Source organism: Trachinotus anak, unplaced genomic scaffold (genome assembly GCF_046630095.1).
Source record: "Trachinotus anak isolate AG129_WGS33_773 ecotype Australia unplaced genomic scaffold, CSIRO_AGI_Tana_v1 ptg000014l, whole genome shotgun sequence".
NCBI lineage: Eukaryota > Metazoa > Chordata > Actinopteri > Carangiformes > Carangidae > Trachinotus > Trachinotus anak.
In genome coordinates, this window is record NW_027273865.1 from 6,336,603 (window position 1) to 6,362,405 (window position 25,803).

Below are 25,803 nucleotides of genomic sequence, written 5' to 3' on the forward strand. Positions count from 1 at the left end.
GTGTCTCTGATTTACCTCTACTCTGAATTTGAAGTCACACAGCCTTCTACTGCAGGATGGCAACCGAGTCCATCAGAGATGTGATCTGAGAGCTGTGTGAATGGGGCATTTGCTGGATCGGATAATCGGAAGAAAATAAAACACTATCTGCTGTTTGATTATTTGATTGATTGATCGATTTACCCAAGTTTAAGGAATGGCATCTATAAGTCTGCAAGGCTAGATTTCATTGTGGACATCATTGTCTGAAAATATGATGAATATTTACACAATCATTTTTAAGAGTGAAAAAAAAAAAAATCCAACTCTCAGCCAGCACAGAAGTCCAGTGTGACATATCAGTACAGTGACATACGGATGCCCGTGTGGCCACACTAATTATTGTCAGCGGCTGGGAGTGAATGGACTCGCAGAGAAATGCAACGTCCTGCCCTTCTACATCTTGAATAGTGGGAGTCATGAACCGCTGCAAGGTGACACGTCCTCTGATTTCAACCGAAACTTCAACCTAGACACGCCGTTGTTATTTATCACCATCTGAACCTCCGTCAAACTGCACCAGCTCCTTTCTTATCAAACATCGGGATCGGGATCATCTTGCGCAGTGTTACGGCGAGCGGAGCAAGCGGTGGCGGCGGCCACTCCGGGGAATGTCGACTGGCCGTCAGACCTGACATCGGCCTCTTCTGATCTCAGACAACCAGCCAAATGGGGTAGAGTACACAGCATTTCAAAACACTGTCACTGCCGAAGCATGCTAGCTGTTCTCATATGTCGGAGCAGTCTTCTTTATGTGTGGACTCGTATAACTTTCTCCTCTTTTTATGAAGTCTTCTGGTCGCTAGCAAGCCAATAACAAAGTTCAAATCCCGTTAGCTAGCATTGGTTCGCTTGCAGATGTGTGCTACGGCAACGTCGGCTTACGAGCAAGTAGCCTAGCGGAGACATGAATTAGCATGCTAAGTTAGCCTGTGGACCTGGCTGGCGCAGCAAGTCTCCGCTCATGAGCGCTGGGGTTCACATCAGGGGCATGTGTCCTTAAAATCTCCTGACAACAATGCGGTGCTTGCTCAACTTTACGTGTTCACCTTCTCGGTCTGCCGACGAGAACATTTCAGTCCAGATGTGTAAATTACCATTATTAGCTTGTCAGCTAGCTAATCTGACAGACTCAGCCAAAGCAGCGTTTGAATGGTTTTGTGCTAAGCAGCTAAACCGTGTTCAGTAGGTGACAGGCTGCGTGACGATACCTGTCACTTCAGTACGGACTCGGCGTGGGCATGTGGAGACCAACATGCTGTTAATACCGCCGCTGCTTAACACTCAGCCGCTTCCCTGTCACCGGGCTCAGCGGTACCGACCGTACACGGAGATAATGTGTGTCATTAGAAAATATGTTGTGTTATTTCCTGTCTCGCTGTGATTCAGTTACCCTCAGTACCGTGCAGCTGGACGTCAAGCTATGACAAGTGAAATGTTATGTTGCGTAAAGTTAGTTGTCACATTTAATGTTTTAGTGCCACTATTAGAAGTTAGTTAATAGATTTTTTAAATAAAATGCGATAATAAAGCCTGTGAAAGTGGTGTAGCTTAAATGTTCTCACTCACACACCCTTTTTCCTCTCTCTCTCTCTCTCTCTCTCTCTCTCTCTCTCTCTCTCTCTCTCTCTCTCTGTGTGTGTGTGTGGGGGGGGTCCCAGTCCAGTAAACTTATGACAACCCATGACCCCGCTGGTTCACCCTGTTGTATATGGTGTGATAATGCTGCACTTAAACCAGTTCACAGGAAGAGATACTCAGCTTTTCTCTGTTGGTTCACGGCCTTTCCGTGTGTGTGTGCACAGGCGCTTCATGCTGTGTGTGTATCTACAATATCCTGGTGAGCTATATATAGCACCTAACAGAGTTTGCAACTTGATCTGAATTGTCTTTCAGGGCTACAGAACACTGTGCGTTGCTTTCCACTGGAAGTGAAATATCTCCTTCATCATTTGGTTCAGAGTGTCTTTTTCTTTTCTGACTTTTTTAAAGGACTCTTCACTGCCTACCTGTAGGTGTTTGTGGAAGCCTTTTTTATTTTGTGTTTTTGTGTGGGTTTTGTCCTCAGGGGCCCCTGTAAATGAGCTTGTAGTGGACAATGATGGAACCTTTGTGTGAATCAATTAATTATGCTAGGGCTTAGTAGACCAAATATTATTCTGTTTTCAGTCCATCTAGTGCTCAACTCTTGATAAACGATATGGACATTTTAGTAAGTAATTGTGCACATACACATAGTGTGGACAAAACAAATGACAGAATAGGTGACGGCTAATGTATCTATAGCAGCATGGCAAAGAGTACGCACGTATATATATATATATATATATATACACATGCACGCATATTCTAGGTGTGAATGAAAAGTGTATTTCCTGCCTCTTTTGCTTTGTCTAGTGTTGATTTGAGCGAATAAGCGTGTGGCAGCCACTGCATGTCCACACACACTGCTCCAGTGCAAGCAGAGACAGATTTGGTGAGCTGCTGACAAAGTGTTTCTTATCTGGTTAGGTGATCTGAGAACTTTGGGGTGAGTTACAGCGAGCGCTGCTAAGGTGAGCTATGAAAGAATAATGTGATATTGAGAACGTTTCCACATGACAGAATGTACTAAGACACTTAAGTACTGGACTAGAGAAAAAAAAAAAAAAAAAGCAAGGCCCCCGCTCTAATCACCAAATAGAAAGTGTTGAAGTGAAAGCATTTTTTATGACACTCGCATTCTGGTCCACATTACAGTGTCTGTTGTGGTTCTGTGCCTTTCTATGTGTTTGTGATTTGCATTGTTTTTGCATATAGTCTCTGTCCACACTGATACTGGTCCTCAACCTTTTATATTACATGAATAAAGTTAGTCACACCAGACATAGTGGGAACAGCTTTAGTATTCAGGCTCTTTACTTTGCTGGATCAGGTGAGAACAATGCCATTTGAACCACACTGAGACCTTGTGAACAAGCAGGTCCTGGTCCTTATCCAAGCAAACTGGGGTGCTGCTTGGTAGAAGTGAGGATGTAATCTGAACCAGCTTCAGGATTTAACCCTCAGATACTGTACACAGTTTCATGGGAAGAAGGGAACAGATGTTCACCTCTGTTTGTCAGCACTTACTTGGAAAGCGTCATGTAACAAATGAAGTCTCAGTGGATACTTACAGTAGGATATTTCTTCATGTGTCCAAACTGATGCAAACACTAGAAAATGTCTGATTTAGCACAGTCAGGTTCATCATACATCGTAATGGTTACCTGGAGAGGAATCTTGATATGTTCTGACTCCATTATTAAGACCATATTGTAATATCCTGTAAATTAGTGACAAAGGTCACACAGACCAACATGTGTCTGTGTGACCTTTGTCTGAAAGTTTGAAACATGTAGGTGTTAAACGAGATGACTCAGACAGGAAAATGAATTAAAGTGAAATTTTCTAGATACTAAACCAACAGTGGGTGTGATCAAAGGCTTAATGACCAATGAGGCCTGAGCTCTGACCAGTGACAGTGTGAAATCCAAGGCCAGTGTTTCCCTCATACATTTTGTAGCGGTGGTCCACCAGTGCAAAATATTGCATCGCTGCAATGTCAGGAAGTTGCAATTACATGACTCTGCAGTGGGCTTTTAATTTGAAATGATGGATGAAGTGGTGACACCAATCTGAAGCAAAATGGTGGGAGAGAGAGAAAGGTGGATTTAACCGGCTAATGTAAAGTCAGATAGATTCTTATTACCTATCTATATTCACTCCATCCCGCTGACATACTACGCCTGTGCACTACAACAGGTACAACAAAACCCATCATAGTCAGACTGGCCATTGTGCATACTGGGACAAATCCTGATGGGCCACCACATCAGTGGACCATAACGTTTTTACCAGCCCTACTGTGTGTCTGTTTCAGGTCCTTTGTCTGCCCTGGACTGAGCTCACTTCACACATTTTACAAAACTTGGGTTTTGTCCAAGTTTTGTATAATCTGTGTCTGATACCAGTTTAACTTTAAATAATCTCCCTCTCATCACCAAAGAACCGTGGGAGTAGAGTGCTGTTGAAGAATCACTAAGTAACATTTTTAATTTATGCATCGAGTGTAGAAAATTGCCAAGTAACTCGCTGGTGCTGTATGTGGATGCACAGCTTGGTAGATGCCTGTTTGCCTGGTATATGAATGCACAATGGTATTTTATTTTTGCGAGGGTCTCATGGAGCACAGCAAGGCTTTAACAGTGTATGCCATTGTTCCCTCTACGCAGTGTGTTTTGCAAATTGTATGACATATGAATGCACAAACAGGCTCTAACTGGGATTCTGTATTCAGCTGCTGCATCTGTCAGCACCTCTCTCCTCTTTGGCTTTCTTGTTCTGTGTAGTTGTAATCATACCATTACTTACAGTGGGTACGTAGTAATCAAATTTCTGAAACACTCCAACTATTTTATCTCACAAACATGTTTTTAGAAAAAGACCCCATAACTTTCAGCATAAGGGTGCTTACATTAGAGTGTCTACTCGGGTAGATGCTGTAAATTAGCCAGCGGAGGCTAAACATGTGCAAACACTTTGATGATCTGGAGGTAATTTCCCACCTTGTTCATATATTTTCCAGTAATTACAAGTTTGCCTGTTAAATCCAGGTGAATTTTCCTCTTGGTTTTCTTTCATCTCTTTTTCATCCCAGATTTCTCTCCTCTTGCATCATCGCTTCAACCATCGCCTCGCTACCTCTACTGTACCTTCACCACTTGTTATTCAGGTGTGACCAGCTAAAACTAATTGAAATGTCAATTCTGGCATTTCTCTCATCGTAGTCCTTCTGTCTCACAATTTGGCTGATGCAAGATATTTCAGTTGGGGTCAGATTATTTTTAGGCTAAAGTTTTGGCCTCTGTTTATGGTTAGTTCAGTGTTGTTTTGGGAAGAAGATGCTGTGTACAACCCCTAATGCTCCCCATGGGAACAACAGTTGCACTTTTAGTTCTAGTTTGTTAATTCGTTTAATCTGCAGAAAGGGTCAGATGTAAGAATATATTGTTTAATAAACCATGAGTGCAGTGCATTCTAATGCTAATTTTTCATGGCGATGATCTTTGGGAAAAACCAAGACGCTGCATCTGGCTGGAAGGTCTGGTCGTCCTCTCCGGAGCAGAATGGGAGGTGTGTATTCAGCTTGACACTGAACGGCTTCTGTCCATCAGCCGTCTGTTTTCCAACTTGCCTCTGTGCCGTACTGCCTGCCTTCTGTCTGCACTAAGGCTGCAGTTTGATCTTTTTCCTTGATCTAGTTGGCTTTCATCCCAGAATGTGTTGGAGAGGATACAACCCTTGACCCTCTGTACAAAATGAGCCCAGTACTTCTGTGTCCCTGAGCTGAGGCAAAGCCATGAACGAGGTGCCTAGAGGCTTCTTACCACTTCATTTCCAGCCTGTTGCGGAGGTCTTCATCTGTGTTTGTCTGGAGTAGCCAAAAAAAAATCCCATGTAAATTGCCCAAATTTCCATGCCTTCAGCAAATATCTCCCAGTCTGTCCAGTCCAGAACACATGTCACAAACATGTGCAGAATCCATTTTGAAGCACATATAAATCAGGATCTTTCAGCTGAAATATCTTTTTTCCTCCATAGCTCGCTACTTTTTGTATGATTCATAATGCTTTCCCTCAGTGTAAAAAGGAAGGTGCATCTTAGGTCATCTTTTTTGTTGTCACTGTTCAGAGAGGCCTGTTACATCAAAAGACAGCGATGCTTTGAGATATTCACAAATGTCTCAGTTTTCTTTTCTTTTTTTTCTGTGGCCTTTCCGCTGTAGCAGGCCCTCCTCTCTGCACATCGCCTACTGGTTAGCCTATATTTACTCAGCCCAGTGACATGTTTTGTTGCCACAGCAACCTGCCACAACCCCCCTAGTGTGCAGATTTTATTTTTTTGGCTGTCACCTGTGATACTATCCCACAATGCACTGCAGTTAGTTTACCCCCAACAAGTACAATGAGCAGACAGAGAATTGTGAGTGCAGAAAAGGCAGCTATGCACAGTCAGGATTAACTTCTCCCAAAAGAGAACTTCCTTTTTTAAATTTAATTATTCATTTATTTTTATCAAAGGTGAAACATGATAGATTTTTTGACCAACTCAAAAAAACCCTCTCATTTTTAGATGTTGGTTCAAATGGATGTTGACCTGCAGTAACCTCTTGTTATGCTTGTAGACTAATACATTCCTACAACGTCAGGCTGCAGAAAAACAAACTGGATGTTGGGAGAGAAGAACAAGCAAATGATTGAAGGAATGAGGGAGGAGAAAAAATGCCATGGCAAAGATTATAAAGAGCAAGAAATAGGTATGGCTACGGAGTTGAATGTGATCAATAATCCATGAACAGGGTTTCCCTGCCTATTATACTCATGGCTGGCCCAGTGGAGTGCTCTGACCAAAAAATGTCAAACATGCAGTATACTTTCTATTTTTTTCCTCCTGCAAGAATTTTGAACAAGTTCCAATTGTGTGCTTTCCTTGCCTACAGCCTTCGACAGCATACAAATATAGCCTTCTCCCGGTTAAAACTTATGAGTTTTGAATGTTCTTCCTCAGTGCAGAAAGCTTTCACACTGGCTGCATCAATACCAGATAATTTCTCCAAGATGGCCAGTAGGTCCTCAGGGGTTTGGTGCTGTATGTTATCAGACATGGAGGATTGCCCTCTAATTAAGTGACCTTTCAGTGGTCACATTGTTAAGAGACCCGTGAGCTAAATATTTTTCTCAAACATTGGATTTGAATCAAGCAGCAGTCTGAAAAATCAGTAACGTCATTCATCAAAGAGAGTCTAAAGGCTGTAATTTATTGGGTGCTGGCACCAATAATCACTCAGAATGTCCTGATAGCTGTCACTTGGAAGCAGTTTCACATTATTGGTCCCAGTTGGTTCTCCTTGAGTGAAAGTTGGCACAGGCTTGATGGCTGATTCAACATCTTTAAACCTAGCACTGCTCGCCTGTCATCATCCTTGTTGATGTTGCTAAAGTTGCATGGCTTGCAAATCAATTCCACCCCTACGACAGAAGCACAGCTGACAGAACTGTTCTGTGCTTGCCTTAAATTTCAACTTTGTGTTTTTCCTCTCAAACATGAAGTGCGGTGATTTTAATTCAATCAAGAACAGCTGAACCACAGGAGACAGTGACAGTACGCTACTGTGTTTTCTGTCCACAGGTCTAATGTAAATTAAACTCCTTATACCAACAGTTGTCCAGTCTTAGCTTTCTTTTCTGTGTTGCTGCGGAGAAACAGAGAGACCTTTTTTCAGTTTCAATTAAGTCCCCCTCCAATGAAAATCAAGTTTTTAACCCTGTTAAAATGTCTATATGATGTTTTTTATATAATATAAGACATATCATGAGTGAAATAATCAGTCAGACCATGACTGAGTATTTCCACCTTGGCACTGCAGTAATCCAATGTCTCATAACAACAGATTCAGCCAGCGAGTCATACATCATAAAACCTAAGGAACCAATCCCGTCAACTTGCAGGGACGGGAGGTGGGAAAAATAAACCCGAAGCCTTGTCTGTACAGAGAGCCAGAGTTTGCATTAGCACAACCACTAACACTGTGTCAGTCACTGCTCGCAACAAGCTAACAAACAACATAAATAAATAAAAGATGCTAACTATGCTAATCATTCTAATACTTCGGCTAATCACTGTTTTTGGTCACAACAGACTCCTCATCTGAGTCTGGGTCTGACTGAGGCTCATATGTGTTTTTTCATCATGATACAAGCTGCTCTTTCACCGGTCACTGAAACCTTGTCAGTAGAGGGAGTGAGCGTTTGCATTAGCACAGCCACTAACACTGTGTCAGCCACTGCCAGTTACAAGCTAACAAACAACATAACCAAATAACTACTCTTACCGATCCGAAACGTCTTCTAGTTGCCGGTTTTTGTCAGAATAAACTCCTCAAAAACACCCGAGGCTCAAACATGTGGCTGAGTCTTACTGATGTTTCCTCCACTAACCATCTTGATGCACTGCTGGAACAAGCAGCGGTGGTGTGCGGGGCACAAGGCCTGATCCAGATTTCTCAATGAGGAAGTACGTAGATGTGCTTCCAGACCCAGTGGGAGACCATGTGAAACAAAATATTAATTGCAGTTTACAACATGTCTGGAGAGGAACTTTAAGCCACTAGTCTTCTGAGATATTTGTTAGCTTTATATACTGAAGTATTGTAAGGTTCAATTTTTGATATGTGTTGAGCCCAACCACTGACTAAAAATACATTTTTATGGTAGCAAGACAGTTTGGAGAAATGATCCCATTCACAGCTTTTCCCCCCTAATTTTATTACACTGTATCACAGTGTGTGTGGCAGGCAAATTGTTCTCTCACAGCTGCTTCAATGGTTATTTCTAAGTTGCAACATGAAAGACTTTAAAGCTGTCCATGTCACATTACATTTCATAAAATGCATCCTGGTCCAATTTAGAGCAGATTAATTGATTGAAGAAGGCCCACAGGTAGATTCACAGCAGATACTCAGTGAAATGTGCAGTAAGTCTAACTCAGTGAAAAGTGGTCAGTGGTGACAGGGGTGACAATTTTGGGCTTGTTTCAAACCTTTGTGTGTGGACACGAAAGGAGTCGTTACAGCAGCCACACAACCCACATAACAGACAGGCAACATCAAAGCAGGCGAGCAAAAACCTGTCAGAGGTGTTTTGTCTTATTCGGTTTTAGCAGGTTCTGCTAAACTAGAGCTGTGTGTTAACTTTTTTATGCATCCTGACACAAACAAAACCGCTCAGTCAGTAGTTAATTTAAGTAGTTAAGTAAGTAGTGAATTTGTGGCCAGTGGAAAATGAATTGTCTGCCACCTGAGGTGCTTAAAGACTTCATCCTTTCTACTGCAGAATTAGATTCAGGGAAATGTTTGTGCAGCTCAGGATTGTGAGTGTAAAAGTCCTGAGTGGATTGTTCTTGGAAATGCAACTCAGAATCAGGGACTTTGTCATCATTTTAAAAACCACAAGTTTCAGCCTCAGTTTTCTGCTGAAAAAGTCCCACTGCAGGTTTTATTCAAAATAAAGCATCAGTGAAATGCACAGTGTGTACATGCAGTCATTCTGGAGGATGTCTGCGAGACATTCAGATGAAGCATGGAAATATGTTGTAACATATTGATGATAACGCTGAGTGGAAACTGTGCCTTAGGTGGTGAGAACTCATTTGCAGTGAAGACAAAAAGACGTTTCAGGAAACCGATGTCGGACATTAATCAGAGAGAACTTAAATGAGCCAATTTAACTAAATTTATTTTTGATTGGGGTGGATAAGACCTTTTAAAAACATATTATAGTTATCCTAAGGTGGTGATTCTCTTAATCAGTCATTTGTCCACCAGCTCTTTGGAGAAATCGCTGTAATATTCCTGCAGAACAGTGTTATTAACATAATTCTTATGTTTGGTTCCTGTTGCATTTCAGTAGATGACCTCTTTCATAGACTTTTGACAAAGCTAAACTTCCAGCATCCAGCAGATCGTCACACAACCCAAACCAACAACCAGAAACTAACAAATGTCCTCTGGTGAACCTGACATGGATGTTTGTGGCGGCTGTACCATTATATCTCCATTAATATTAATAAAAACTGAAGGAGAACTTGGCAGGACATGTTTTGACTTCGATTAGTCCTTCACTGAGGATTAATTTTGTTAACAGTCATACACGTTGTGTTAGCCATGGCCTTATCCTAAGTCACCGCGCAGCGTGGCCAAGCACATTTAACTAATTTTCCTTCTCTAAGGCTACGTTTCGACTGGCGCCATGTGCAAATGCAGTTTGTTAACCAGCTGATGTCAAAAAAAAAAGTCCCAACTGTGCGTCTCTGTGTGACTGTGTGGCCTCCTGCGTCATACACATTATTCATTCATCAGTACTGTTAAACACTTTGGCCTCAGTGTTTACTGGTGTTGATCCACAGAGCAGCACTGTGGCTCCTGTGTTTTGGACTTGGCTCCGTATTTTGTTCTCACTCCTGGCCCTGACTTCCCAGGGCTCTCTGGGTCTATTAATACCAGCTCGCTCTAAAAATACAGAGTACTGTGTGACCCAATGGGACTAAATAGGAGCTCAACCTCTTACCGTAGGCAAACTGACACACACACACACACACACACACACACACACACACACACACACACACACACACACACACGCACACACACACACACACACACACACACACACACACGTATTACAGTTGCAAATCACCCATGAGTTTTAGAATACATCACCCCTGGATGGTCAGCTGAAGAAAATTAACAGAACATCAGTGTTTTCCACAGTCAAAGGCAAACACCTTTTGGCATATTCATTGAAATCATTTATTGAACCTCTAGGCCTTAACTCAGAACACTGATCTTTGGTTCCCTTGATGGTGAAGGAATGCGGGGGCATGCGTATGTGTGTGTTGGACTGCTTTGTGTGTATATGTACTTACCATTGTGGCCATCAATGAACTGGCTTCATATGGAAAGACCATATGCTATGGATTTTAAAACTCATTGAATTATTTCCCTAATTTGTTTGGAGCGGTGATTGGATGCATCTGGACAAGGCCCAACAGTCAAATTGAATTTGTTTCCCAAAACAACTTGTGAAAATGTTAAATGAGAGAAAAGGGAAATGGAGACGATTTTATGCCCTAACACATTTGTTGATTGTTGTTATTGGACCTTGAACGAAGTCGATAAGTCGAAGCAGTGCACACCAAGGCATGAAAGTGGTAATGCAAGCCCATGTATTTCTGTTTTACCACTGGCTCCCCTGTTTGAAATAAATGGTTAAAAAACAGCCAATTAGATCATTTCTTTTGAGCTGTTATTGATAAAAGCTCTGGTAACTCAGACCACAGAGGGGAAGACCTTTAATGGACAACAACATGTTAATTTGTCCACAAGACAGATTCATTTTCTATGAACCACAACTGTCGAGCAGATTTAGCAAATAAGGCAGAATGAGCCGCTGCTGTAAGTCAACAGAGAGCTGAGGGAGCTAACAGCGACTGGTGGTGGATATTGCAAAACCATATCAGCAGAGATTTGGACTGTGAGGAGCTTTGAGGCTGAGACACCGAAGACATTGGATCATTGTGTGGTAGTCAGGATTAAAGTGTGAATGACACAAAAATGCTCCACATAATCAACAGGTATCAGCTGGACTGTACATCATGAAGTTTAGCAGTAATAAACTGTCATGAATAAGAGTTGAATGGTCCGCACGTCTGTATTAACTGAACACACCTCGCTCTGCCTGGTGTAAGACAATAACTTTTTTTTTGTTTTGTTGCAACCAAAGGCACCACCTTGTTTGATAGCATTTGATCCCAGCAAACAGCCATTATCTCTGCTGCCTCAGATGGAGACATCTTTTTTTAGAACTGGCTCCACCTTGAAGTGACGCCCTTGGTGGTGAAAAATGTTCAGTTCAGTAGTGGTGTGAGACATGCTGGAGATTTAAGTGGAGCTGGCAGCTGTTTTTCTTTCCATGTCTTTTGCTGTGCACCCTCTGCACAGCCCAGGCTGCTGATGAATGTAACAGTATTACATTCAATTTAAGGCACAAAGCCGTCTGTAGTCAGGGTTAGTTACAAGAAGTAAGCAGACCATCAGCGTCTGTCTCTCAGCTGCCAGGTCACATATTTCATGCTGTAGGGAATCGGGGATCGAACCCTGGAGATGTTTATAGTATTTTGTCCTGTTTACATCTTTAAGGGTAGACTGAATATGACACGTCACTCTGATGCACTGTAAGCCTCAAACTGAATCATTGCCACGTCTTTAATACAGCCTCAACAGAAACAGTTTCAACAGACACTTGATCTATTGCAACACTGTTGTATTAGACTACTTCAGTTTTAGCTAAGAGCCTAATTTTCACAGCATTAGTACACTGACACATTTGATTGAGACAGTTCACGTAAGAGACGCTATTTCAGTCTGGATCAGAGCACTACACGTGTGTTTGATTTAAATGGCTGATCAGAAACACTTGTTTGTTGCTCTTGTCAGATGACTCAGGCTTCACAGAGGTTTGTATAAAGGCTAACATTTTTTTATTGTGTGTCCCTAAATTACTGTAACCATTTGTGCCCTTAGATATATTTTTTATTAATATTGATCAGGGCTAAACGATATACAAAATGCAGATTTCAAAATTCAGGTGGAGTGTTCATTTTTTTTAATTTCATTTTCAATTAAAAAAATGTAAAAAATGATGATAATGTGATCTTTGTTGGGGCTTGTACCAAACAAGGATGATCCCTTTAATCTGGAGGATATGATTTGTGGGTCGGGGCATCTCTATAGCACCACAATGCTTCATTTATGGCGTATTGTGACACATTTGACCTTTTTATCAAAACAATTGCAGCTCCTGCCATTTGGATGTTGCACTTGGACATATTGCAGTTTCGATAATCTTTCAAATAATTGTTAAGCCCTAATATTCATTCATTAATTTCCTAAAATGAATACCATCAGTTGCTCAGCAGTACAGACTGAAGTTATAAATTGTAATCTGGACAGTCAGGGAGGAGCACTCAAGAGTGTCAGCAGCAAGCTAGCACCTATGTTTTAGTTGAGTGATGCCTTTATTTCACTGACTCCATTTGTCTTTGTCTCCTTGACACACTTTTCTCTTGATGCCACAAATGGGTTTAATACAGTTCTATTTTATTTTGGACTGACATGCAGTGACATACTGAGGTTGCTGCCAGTGAAACACACTATTGTACATGACAAGAAATAGTTCCTTGTAAATCATGCACACAAATTATTAATATAAGAATAAAGATTTGCATCTGCATGTGCAGATCACCCCTTCAGTGGACTGACAGTGGGCTCTGCTCTGCTCGTGTCCAGCGTCTGCTCCTCGACATTAAACAGAGTGTCACCACATGATGAGCATCTCCTTCGTTGGTTCTGCATCATTCAGCTTCTCGTCCTCACGTCCTCGCTGTGCCCTGGACAGACACAGCTGGTCCTTAAATCTTGGATCTACCACTGTTGTTACCTCAGTCCACTTTAGAGACTTCACAGGTTTAATTTGAGCATTTTAACAGCTTTAATAGAGCAGTAGACTTTGAGAAAAAAAAAAGACCTGCCTTGGTCTAATAATACAATACAGCATTATTTACTTACACTTGTTACAATGAACCAACAGAGTACTTTGCAGTCCTGCACCCATCTGTTCGTGCCTTATTATTAAGTGCTTATTTTTGTCGAGCTGCTGTGAGCTTGCAGGTCAGAGTCTTGTTATTTACTGGGCAGTGTACATTTGAGTAAATCCAAGAGTCAAAATGTCATCCTGCTTTAGTTTGGCTGTAATTATTTTTCGGGCTTTTAGCAGAGCGAGAAATTATTAACACGGTTTCTTTTTAATGTGTTTTCTCAGTAATTGGTGGGTGATGCTTCACGCCTCCTTTTCGGGGTTGCGGGGGCCTGAAGCCCCTTGATCAGCTCAACTTGGGTGAGAAATTCTTCAAAAAGACTTTTATGTCTGATCTTGGATATCGGTCATTTGACCTCTGTTCCTTTCTGGTGAAAAAGTGCAATTAGTGTTCTGTACCTGCAAATGCAAATATATGAGAACAACATATTTTGCCATTGACAAGTTGTGAAACCATTAAAAAAGAAACTAGAGGAGACCCCGTTTGACAAGGAAAGCTACAGCCTGTGAGGCAGATGGAGAGCTGCAACCCTGTCAACATGAACACAAGAGCTAGACTGAAAATGAATGTTCGCACCTGGTTTGGCAGAAACTGTTTGAGTGGATAAAGGGCGAGGGAAAGGGAGAGCACCTCCCTTAAGGGACATTAACTGTGATTTTACAACCTTGATTTTATTGCAAATTAATTGCACGGCAGTCAGGTTGATTTGATCCAATTCATCACTCAAATGTCACCATAATTAAGCACCAATCATTACTCTGTGTGGTTGTGTCGCTGTGTCGAGGTCAGGATCTAATGAATGCAGATGACATCAGTTCAGTTTAGTCGTGGTGCTCCAGGTGCCTCTGATTAATCAGCGCTTCTTTATAAACAACAATGAGAATCAGATTTAGCTTGTGCCTGTGCTGCTGCTCAATAGAAAGCGCTGGGCATATTGTGATTCAGTTTTACAGCACTGAATCACAGTGCATGTAATTCAACCTCGGTGTAAAAATGGAAACAAATTGATCGACATGAAACACAAACATGAGGTACAACATGCTCACACCCTTCACAGTGACACACCTCAATCATCACTGGTGCAACCAGTTGTTTTAAGCTGTTGCATAATAGGTATGATAGAAAGGAGAGCAGCTGTGTGTTCATAACTTGTACCTTCAAAATACTTCAACTGTTTACTCAAGTATATTATATTATAATGTTTGTACTCTCAAATTATTATTTTTGAAATCTTAAACCAGACCTCCCGTGTCACAGGTCTAATCTAATATAAACTTTTCTGGTTTTTAGTCGTGTCCTCCTGTCTGCAGTGCACTGGAACACTTTTCTCCAAATGTTGTAACACAAATTGGGTCTTGAGATTCTTCCAAATAAAATAATTTTTGAAGCCTGCTCAGTTATTAGAACAGTTCAGGCTACATGGTCAATTGTTTTAATTATGCTTTAAGTTAAGTGTCTGTTGAAAATGAGATTTCTATCTCAGTGGGATTCACTGGAATAAACAAAGGTAAATAAATGAGTTAAACATTATAAGGTCAAGATGCATAATTTATTACATCTCATGATGTTCATTGAGGGCAGATTGGTTTGAATAGTTGTAATAAATATGTTATCACCTCACAGAACCTAAAATCCACTCACAACTCAACCAGTCTGAAAAAGGCTTCAGCTGTTCGCTGTTCTAAAGTCGCTGTGATGTTCCTTGTGGCTGATTGCTTAACTGTAGGCCCCATAGATGTGGCATGGAGTGGGGATAATGGCAGAGTGAGGTCCACTCCAGGTTTATTAAAGCGAGAGACAACATTTACTACCTGCTGTGAAGTGCTTTTACAGTCCAAACTGGGCTGCACCTGACTTCTTCAAACACAACATAGATGACTGCCAGTCTGCTTGATATCCACTATCTTTTCTTACAGGTCCACTCGAAGGTCAGCGTCTCACCACGCGACTAATCTGCCTCCTCTTTGTTTTGCACAAAGCAAGTGAGTCACACTTTGTCAACAGGGCTGATGTCTGACTGTCCCCGTTTGAGTTAATGAGTGATGAACTCCTCAGCCAGCGAACAAGGGACCTCTCTGTGCTGACTCAAGCCGGTGTTAGTTAATGACTAATTGCGGCATTGTGTTTACCATTACCTGTCAAGGTGAGTGAGTGGTGCAGATGGTTCTGTTGGAGCGGGGACAGCTGACCTGACCGACTGTGCCGTGTGCAGTGGTTGGCTTGTGTCATTGGCCAAAAATGGAACCCAGTGGAAATATTTACACGAGATCTGCATTATGTCAGCCAAATATCTGGGCTGGATGTTTTTGAACCGGCTCTGATGACTGTTTTGACCAACTATTGTTCACTAGCAACAGGTGTGGAAGGGTCTTGTTGAGACCTGCAAATACTGAAGAGCTGTTTAATGCTCTGTGCACAAGCAGCTTTTGAGGGAGAGACGGCAAGATGACTACTTTGTGAAACTGCACGCAAATTCTTCAACACACAGAAGAGAAGAGCCCCCCAGTCCCAAAAGGTTAAAATCAGAAGCTGGGGGTTATGGACACAGGCAGGTGGCGGTGTCATGAGGGCGTCAGCTTGCAGCTATGGACTTGAACCCAGAATGAAGCCTCATGTGTTGATAAGAGTCCTTCATTCTTAATGCTGAGCTTGAATCCTGCTCAGCTGGGAGCTTCACCGGTAAAGCTCGAGGCGGAGAGCTGAGGTGAAGGCCTCGTCATCTGTGCTTTCACTCTGAACTAGATTAACAACAAATACCGGCAATACCAATGAACACTTTAGTTTGTGGTGAATCTAAATAGGCCTAAACTGAAATCTGAAAAAGCAGGTAATGACTTTTCTGTCTGTCTGTGTTTAAACTCTGAGTGTGAAGCTGAGAAAGTGAGGGAGGGAGTCACAGGTATTGCTACAGACAGTGTTGTGGAATGTGTGGTGTTTTTGTGGTTTGTGAAGTGTTTGGTAGGGGGAGGGACCTAAAACGCTGCTGAGCTACTTCTCTCTGAGTTGCAGGTCCCTCCCCCAGCTTGGGCTCACTCTTTGCTCTCTTTCCCCTTAAAGGGACAGTTAACTCACAGCGACTGTGGCCTCGCTCTCTTGTCAATCTTTTGGCCTCGTCTCTCTCTTTTCTGTCTCTGCTCATGAAGTTGATGTTGACCCACGGGCTGAAGACACACACACACACACACACTGACAGATAGCACTGACTGTAAAGGTTGCTATCTGCCTCCACTGATGATATTACTCTCTTGTTGTCCCCCAGGTCCATGTGTGGTCAGTGAAGTGTACTGGAGAGCAGCATGGCAGTGTGTCATCTGAACATCTGGGTGAGATGAGGTGAGGGAACAGGCCAAATAGTTTGCCTTAAAGCCTGATAACTTGGAACCGGAGTGTGCTGCTGATCGTCCACTCAGCACACGCTCAAGGTTCAAGATTTATTCTTAGAAAAAATAAGCAAAACATTTTCCGATCAATTATTTTACATTTCCAAATCGCTGCTTGTGCAGTGGTCCATCTCAATTTGACTTTCAACTTAAGGGCCCAACACAGATTTTTTGTCTGAAATACTGATGATTTTTCTTTTCCCCACCAGTGTCGCCTGTAAGCAATGTGAGCTCCACTGACAAAGAGGCACAGCTATTCTCCATACCGGACCTCCACCTCAATCACCAGCTAATCAAATGCACCAAGACAATAAACTGGCCAATCATGGCAAGCAGGTCACCAGTGACAGCCGATCCCAAATACCGGGGGTAAACCAGCAGGCTCAGCAGCAGCCGGCAGCTGCTGGCCACCTCGGTTCAAAGTGCGTCGCTGCCGGGAGCCATGGAGTCAAAACCAACCAGATCTCCCCGGGCAACCCTGGGCTAAAGGCACTCAGCAAATCAGTGAGCGGCGTCGGAGGGATGCTGAAAACCAAATCCAAGCGGGAGCGAAGCGTCTCCATTGACTCTGGTGAATCGAGAAATGCCATTCCTCCAGCCCTGGAGACAGATGCCAAAGGAGGTAAGGCACGCATGCACAGAAGAAACTGCGTCAGCATCTGGGACATATAGACAGTGTGTTTCTGTTCTAAGTAAGCAGAAGTTCACTTCCTTTACCTTCCTATCAGCCAAATCTTTACCCGAAATACCAGATTACGCGCATTCACCGCCTCCACAGCAGGAAGTGAATGCAAGGACTGAGAGGACAGAAGAACTTGTTTTCTCTCGCGCTGAAATGCCCTGACCTTTTAGTGAAGCGTCAGAATTTCCCCCTGGCTTTTGATAGTTTGTGTCATGCCTGTGCTGCAGTGACGTTTCTCAGATGAAAAAGCATCTGGGCTCAGAGGGAGAGCCAGGTCATGAGCTTTTGAAAACTTAGTAAGCGCAGAGAGGTTGTTGTTAAAGCAGGAGATGATAAGTGGGTGGAAAGGCCTACAGTTCCCTGCTGTGAGTGTCTCTGTAAATATTAGTGTTCTTGTGGTTCAGTACAAGGTGTTTTATTTGCATTTCTTTGCTGTTACTTATTTAGACCAGTTCACGTGAGGGTTAAACTGCAGATGACATTAATGTGATTTTGTGAAACTCATCTGGGCTTCCTGTGCATGACATGAACCTCCTCTTCAAACACACACATTTACAAAAACATACACACACACACACAACTTGACTCACTGAAAGAGAGAGCGAGAGTGAGGGAGAGAGAGAGAGAGAGAGAGAGAGAGGTGTGGTTCCAACACAAAGGCTGACAGAGGCTGAAAGAGGGAGAGAATGAAAGACAGGGTGGATCGTTTGAAGGCAAACTCCTTCGGGCTCCGTTTGACCTCCCCTCCATGCTCCCCTCTCCGTCTGTCTGTCTCGTTCCCCGTGATCTAATTTCTGTGTGTTGGAAAAACAAAAGTGCATTCAAATGAAATGCAAAATCACCCCGCTAAGAAACCTGGAAACCTGTAGAGGTGGTGGCAAATGGTCTGCTCAGGCTCTATGGCTGACGTTTTTTGTTAAGATAAACCAGAAAGCTGGCGGTTACAAAAACACTGACAGAAAACAAGAGGTCAGCTCTGTGTACTTTCACACAGCTTCATATTGCTTCTGTGGCCTCTGGAGGCAGCAGTCCTCCCTCTGCTGTCATTTTCTCTGTACTGTCACTGCAGGCTTCCTCTCTTACTGTACATTCTCAGTCTTTTAAATCTGTGGTTACCCAAGCTCACCAGATGTGTTCATTTGACGGCAGTTTTCTGCCACAAAGTCAGTAACATGTTGACTAATGAACCTGAAAAATCTTCACTGACTGGTTCATAGAGCCTATGGGACACAAATCGTATTATTGCCAGTCTGTTTATTTTCCTGTCACCGTCTGGAGTTTAAAACCCACTGTTGTATTTCCTGTCAGAAGCTGATTCTGTTGTCTTATTCTGAAACTGGGTGCCTTGTGGAAGTGTGAAGGCTGCAGCATTTTTCTTGCAGCTGTTTGCACACAGCAGCTTGTGCATCCTCAAACTTATTAGTGCACCGTGTGAGAAAGGCTCAGCACATGATTCTCAAAACATTGCATCTGTAGATGTGATTAGCATGCATGGCATATTGATGAGGGGGAAAAAAGAGAAAGCCTATACAAAGATGAGTAGAACTGCAAATGATCCTGAGTTTTATTTTTACCTTTACCTTTAGTTTTGATTTTTCAGGTGTGTACTTCTTCTACTTTAGTAAACTTAGTCAGCTCAGTTTGTGAATTTCAGTGCTTTTGATTGTTTCACTTTTAACACAGACAGAAAGAGAACGTTTACATATTTGCCATTGCTGTTTTTGGAGTTTCATGTCACATTTCTCCATGAAAGTATGAGCATACTCTCTGGTCACATTAGCAGGAGCATGTTTGTAGAGGACATGGTTCAAACACAGGCGCAAAAACCATGTTTCCAGTGTTTTTTAAAAAAAGAAGAAAATTGGCTAGCTGAGACAAATGGTAGCTCTGGTTAACATCTATTATTTTTCATGACATGACTATGGTATATTTTACTAACGTGACTCTTTGATGTGGTTAATTACAGTTTTTAACGAAGACCATTTGATGAGTGATTTAAAATGATTCTGGCATTTAACATTGTGTTCATTTGAAGTGATGCATTACATTTGTCAAGGCAGGTGTAAGCTAAACTTCCAGCGGATAAAGCAAACTGCATTAAAACAGAGAGTAGCACATTAGCCTCTGGTTCTGGAAAATGCAGTGGCAGGTCTAGACGATCTGTGGTAAATGTAAAAAAAAAACCCCCCAAAAAACAGGTAAACCTCTTTATAAGGACAGTACTATGATGGTTTTGATGTGTGTGTATTATTCTATAGAGGGTGTTATGCGCAGTAAGCGGCGCTGTGTTCTGGAGAAGAAACAGCCGTACAGTGGAGATGAATGGTGCTCTGGACCTGACACAGAGGAAGATGAAGACAAGCCGCACACTACGACCCACCGTGAGTCTGTCTACGTCCACAGGGGAAGAAACGTATTGAATGTAGCGCAGTCCTCTCTAACAATTGTGTCATTGTGGGCCATAACTGTGAAGGCTATTTGAATTACTCATAGAAATCCCAAGCCGTGTCTCAATTTTATTTTCTATGAAAACAACAGGTTAAAGCCATAAATTATCCATTGCTGCTCTCAGATCCTGCACTTACACTGAAAGGAAGAGGATATCAGCCTGGAATGCCACACCATCCCTTTCCACTGATTTGACTTTACGTGTGTTTTAGCTCCATCTAGTGTTTAGATGTAGACAAAAGGATGCACTGGTATTACAATTGTAAATGAGGAGACCACTTTAGACCAATTAATCCAGTGTGCTGCTGATTTTTCTCAGGGGAGCGTGGGCTGGCAGGTCCTATCCAGGGGCTCTCTGATCGTCTGTCTGCAGGGCCCATGTCTGAACCTGGGGGTCCTGTGATGGGATGTGGAGCGGGACCAGGGCTAAAAGCAGAGCCACCTCAGTCTTCACAGCAAGTGGTGTATGTTTTCACAACCAGCCTAGCCAACAGGTGAGATCCATTTGCAGGTGATTTTTCACATAAAAAGTACACATGTCTAGATTTTCCTTATCATTTCAACAAACTTGATTTTGTCCACTTCAGTGCTGAATTATGCAGCTGCAGTCATCATTTAGCTTGTATTATTCCTCCATATGTTTGACAGTGCTGCAGAGGCAGTGATGAAAGGACAGACCGATTCCATTCTTCTGTTTCACCAGCAAAATGTTCCACGCACCAAGTTGGAGCAGGTCAGACATCCATAGCTCAGTGGCAAATAAAACCTGTTAAGTTTGTGTTGAACCTGTTTAACCACAGAGGAGTAAATGTATGTTCCACACAGGTGCAAGTATGTGGGAAGGTTAATTTGTTTAGCTATTTTGGTCTCAGATACCTCCTTGTTCCTGTTTCCATTAGCGATTGTTATGACTGCTGTACTGAGAAAGTTAAGTGCACTATGTGTTGTTTAGGCAAATTGATAGGCAATAAATGATAATATAATAATAATAATAATAATAACAATAACAATAATATATTATATTATAACAACTACTACTTTTTAAATCGTCTGAACTTGTTTATTTTTCTTCTTTTGTCTGCCACAGGGCCACCCATCAGGGAAGCTTCCTAACATATCTGAGAAGGTAAACTCCAGTAGTTCTCCACCCACAGGCACCCCTAAATCCCAAAGTGGAACTCCGCGGCCATCCTCTGCAGGAGTCGGAGGCCCACTGCATCCTGCAGGGACACCGTCATCAGCAGGACACTCAGATAATGAATCCTCTCAGACCAGGTCCGGAGGAGCCTCCAGCAATAATAGCATTGTTGCCCATAGGTCAGAGGGAGGAGGCACGACCACACCTGTAGGCCCAGTCCCAGGAGCTGGAGATGGGGAGGGCGCAGGGGGTATGCCTCTTCCTGTTGCTACTGTCTCTCCCTCAAAGAGTCCCTCCATTCTATCTGCACATCTACAGAGTGATATGGGCCAGAGGAGTGGCCCAGGGAACACAGATGGTCTTTCCAAAGAGCAGCTGGAACATAGGGAGCGCTCTTTGCAGACACTGAGAGACATAGAGAGACTGCTTCTGCGCAGTGGGGCAAGTGGAGGCCCTGGAGACACAGGAGGCTCCAACAATAATGCTACTAATAACTCCTCCAACCTAAATAATAACAACAACAGTGATAGGAGTGGAATTCTTGAGGACAGTGACAATGGTACTAATAACTCTGGAAATTGCAGTAGTGGCAATGTGCTATCATCAGCTATGGCTCCAATGGGAGGTATGAAGAAATATGAAGAACCTCTCCAGTCCATAATTTCTCAAACACAGTCCCTTGGTGGACATGCCCTTGACAGCCCTCAAATGGACTCTCACCATAACCTACCACAACACCCACATCACCAGCTGTCTTCACCTGGGGTCAACATGGGTCCCTTACATGGATCAGAAGGGCTGACCCCAGAGCAAATGGCATGGAGGAAACTTAAGGAAGAATACTACCAAGAGAAAAGACGACAACAGGAAATGCAACCCCCCACACATCCCCAGCACTTCAGGATGGTGAATGAGATGGGCATGCATGGAGGTCCCATGATGATAAGAGGACCCCCTCCTCCCTACCACAGCAAGCCTGGAGACCAGCAGTGGGGTCCTGGCAATATGATGGGAGGAGGAATGGGTGGAAATGTACGAATGATAGACATGCACCAAGAGGGACCCCGTGGGCCAAGGTTCCCGGGACAAATGCAGAGAGGGCCACCTGGAGGAGGAGGGTTTCCTGGTAGTCCAGGGGGAATTTTATCAATGGAGGGTCTAGGACCTCAAAGGCCCGCCAGACCGGGGATGATCTGGCTAGATGACATAGGTGGTGGAGGTCCTTTTCATGGCTGCTACCCAACTGGACATCCTCAGCACTTACAGGGGGACCCAGAGCATCTGTTAACACGTGAAGAAATGTTCCGCATCATGGAGAAACAGCAAATGCAGGGCCTTCCCAGGTTTGAACTTGAAAGATTAGCAAAACAGCATCAACAGGACAATCTGGGCTCAAGAATTATGGAGAATCCTGGGGGCCCAGACTTTTCCAATTTGGGAATGGGCCGGGGCCCACCCTCCACTCGAGGTGATCCGATGGACTTTCCTGGTTCACGGGAAATTATGAGTTCTCCTGGAGGGGGTCCTCAGATGAGAGACTTGGTGGATTCTCCACTGGGGAGTAACCTCACAATGAACATTAACCCACAGATGAATGCTCAGCATCAACAGCAGATGATGCTAGCTCAGAAGCTCCGAGGAGGTTCTGCAGGAGGGGGGCCTTTATGTGAGATGTTCAGCCCTGGAGAAATTTCACGAATCAGGGCTTCACAGAACGGAAGGGGAGGAAATAAGGGAATGATCCCAGGACCTGAAGGCCCCTTTCAGTTTCCCAATCAAGGTCCCTTCTCTGGAGGACAGGTGGAAGGGCCCTATCTTCAACAACCAGGCCCTGCAATGTTTGGGCCTGACCAGCAAGGTCCTAATCAAATGGGGGTTACATCACGGCTTAGTCACATGCCAATGACTGGAGGCCTCAGGGGAGCAGACCTTGGTCCTAGGCACTCCTCTGATCTATCAATCAATGTTAACCCCTTGACCTCTCCTTCAGTGCCTCCTCCTCATCAGCTCAAGTCACCATCCCTCAACCAAGAGTCTTCTCCTCTTCTGCCTTCCCCCTCTGCTCCAGCACTCAAGTCACCCTCACAGATCTCCGCAGGGCATCACCCCCCTCTTCCTCCTGCGTCTGGTGCTGGGACTCCTTCCTCTTCTTCCATGAAGTCTCCCCAGGTAATAGGGTCTTCCAACCTCGGGTTGCACTCTCCATCTGCCTCTCCTGGACGACTGAAGTCCCCAGTCATGGCTGTGGGTTCTCCAGGTTGGACGTCTCCTAAAACAGCTCTTCCAAGTCCAGGTGGTCCAACCAGTGGGAAAGTAGTGGGCAATGGAGGAAGTAGTTCCACTGAGACAGGTACACTCTAGACAGTCAAATCACACATCAGATCATTCATGCTGTTCCTCATATTGCTATGACATTAATAATCTTTTATGTTCTTTGCAGGGCAATCACTTCCCCCGAGGAGTTCCAACTCTACCCCCATTAGCCAGCCAGGCTCTATGAATCCTAGCATGCCATTTACTTCCTCTCCCGATGCTCCTCCATCTCAGAATCCTTTATCCCTTATCATGTCTCAGATGTCCAAATATGCCATGCCCAGTTCTACTCCTCTCTACCATGATGCAATCAAAACAATTGCCACTTCTGATGATGAGATGCTGCCTGATCGACCTCTTCTATCTGGTGTTAGCATTGGAGGTATGAAAATTTGGACATATTGTGACATAGACAGAAAACTCCTTATAGTTAGGCAGTATGCAGAGAGGAAGGTGGTTCAATGTGCCATTTTTAAATATTTTCATATTATCAGAGAAAGACTGACTGAATGGCATGTGTTAAATCTTAAATGTGTGTTGTTTTGCCTATAAAAACCTTCTCTCAGTCTGGACCCTCTTATGGCAGTAGTGCTGTTCGAAAATATGAAGACATTCAGTTAATATTTCATAAGTCTAATGGGTTGTGAAAAGGGGGAGTCTATTTTCAAATGTTAATGTGATGTTAGTGGGATTTTTTTTCACATGCTGGCCTTGTTTTATCACCAGGAAACATGGGGAACCCCCAGACCGCCCAGATACTAGTCTCCCAAGGCTCCATTGGTCCTCACAGTGATCCACAAAGCCCCATGGGTATTGTAGGCCAAGCTCAGCAGCACCTGTCACATGACGCCTCAGGACCTGTGCTTTCCTCCCCAAACCAAATGGGTATGCCTGCCATGAATTCTGCCATGATGGGGGGAGGCGCACCTGATGGAATGGAGCCCTGCAATGTTTCACCCATGTCTCAAAATCAAATGGCAGGTTTTCCTCGCATGCAGCTACCATCTCATGGACCCATGCACTCACCTATTGGAGGAATGTCACAGAATTTCTCTCAGGCTAATGAGGATATTCTGTCACCCCAGCAGTTACACCTGCTTAGCAAGGGTCATCCTCACCAGCGCCCCTCTCACCCTTCAGACTCATTTGCCTCTCTGCCCATGGGGGAAGGCCCAGATCTAAGTGAAGTTATACGACCCACTCATACGGGGATCCCTGAGTTTGATCTCTCCCGCATCATTCCTTCTGATAAGCCCAGTAGCACTCTTCAGTATTTCCCCAAGAGTGAGCCACATCAGAATCCACATCAGGGGCCACCATCCCAGCAACCTACTCCACAGCAGCTCCTCAAACAGCTGTCTTCTTCTGGCCCGCCGCACAACAGCGGTCCTTCATCCAACCCCCACTTAGCAAACCTACAGAATATGATGGATGAACAGCAGCTGCCACCTCACCCCTCACATGGTGGGATACGCCAAAGTATGGGAATTCCTCAGGGGGGCTCTAGGGGTATGGTTTCTGGTGGGGGCATGGGGCCCATGTGCCCCCCTGGACATATGATGGGAAGGACAGGCATGGTTCCCCAGCAGCAACTCCAGCAACAGCAAGCCATGATGGCCAACAGCCTTCTCCACCATCCTTCCAATCCATACCCTGGCATGATGCCCTCCCAGCAGCATCCACACAATCTGATGGCACAGCAAAACATTATGATGATGCAGGCTAAGCAGCGAAGCATGTCAATTCCAGGAGATCCCTTCGGCCCCCAGGGTCCTCTAATGTCCCCTCAGGGCCCAATGATGGGCCCCCCCCACCCGCAGTCTGGTATGATGGGCCCTCAGTCTCTCAGACAGCGGGGAATGTCTCTGGACAGTCCCATTGGCTATGGCCCTGGAGGCATGGCCAATATGCCATTCTGATCCAGCTCACATAAACTGTAAAAAAAAAAAAAAAAAAAAAGGAAAAAATGTGTCCACTAGATTAACTTCCCATTGTGTCCAATTTTTTTCATTAATGTTATTCTTGCAGTTTGAAAAGAGGAATGTAAAAACAATATATCAGTGATAATCTTAAAATTTTGGATTACAACTGATTAAAAAATTTAATATTTAAAAGCACTGTATCATGGTTCAATAACAAATCTGAAGCCATTTTCTAAAATACTGTAAAATATGTATATTTCAAAGATGTGTGTACTTGTTGTGGGAACAGAGTGGCGGTCGGGAGAGGAGTGCCTCAAATTTCTATTTGTTTTGAAATCATTGATTTATTTTCTCCAACTACCAAACTGTTGTGCAAAGAAGTTACACACACACACACACATACACACACATATATATCTCTGTGTGTATATCTAATATACATATATACATATGATGTATTATATGTATGTATGTATGTGTGTGTATGTGTATGTGTGTGTAATATAATATATACTTGCTGTATATAAGATGCAATTTGTGATTGTTTGCAGTTGTTCTGTATAACTGTGTTTTAATAGAATATAAAAAAATAGAATAATACTGATCTCTAAGGTGGTTTTAGTTTTGGTTATTGTGTTGTCAATTACT

General features: G+C 43.4%; 1 protein-coding gene across 2 annotated transcripts; it reads left to right on the top strand.

The window, feature by feature from the left end:
* The first annotated feature begins 400 nt into the window (after window positions 1–400).
* bcl9l (bcl9 like) lies at window positions 401–25,203 on the top strand. 2 transcript variants are annotated; one of them, XM_071496504.1, is made up of 10 exons: window positions 601–713; window positions 15,189–15,254; window positions 16,532–16,605; window positions 16,862–17,274; window positions 19,593–19,715; window positions 20,102–20,276; window positions 20,431–20,515; window positions 20,870–23,270; window positions 23,361–23,615; window positions 23,960–25,203. In XM_071496504.1, exons 4-10 carry the CDS (start codon window positions 16,950–16,952, stop codon window positions 25,150–25,152), a joined length of 4,557 nt encoding a protein of 1,518 aa, XP_071352605.1. In that variant the 5' UTR covers window positions 601–713; window positions 15,189–15,254; window positions 16,532–16,605; window positions 16,862–16,949; the 3' UTR covers window positions 25,153–25,203. The 2 variants fall into 2 exon arrangements, with proteins under 2 accessions (XP_071352604.1, XP_071352605.1); XM_071496503.1 differs by lacking the exon at window positions 15,189–15,254 and having other exon boundaries at window positions 401–713.
* The last annotated feature ends 600 nt before the right edge of the window (window positions 25,204–25,803 follow it).

Coding starts and splice junctions, on each gene's coding strand:
- bcl9l (XM_071496503.1), top strand. CDS start 16,950: ATGCACCAAGACAATAAACTGGCCAATCATGGCAAGCAGGTCACCAGT. Junction 17,275..19,592: donor GGAGACAGATGCCAAAGGAG/GTAAGGCACGCA, acceptor ATTATTCTATAG/AGGGTGTTATGCGCAGTAAG. Junction 20,277..20,430: donor ACAACCAGCCTAGCCAACAG/GTGAGATCCATT, acceptor TATGTTTGACAG/TGCTGCAGAGGCAGTGATGA.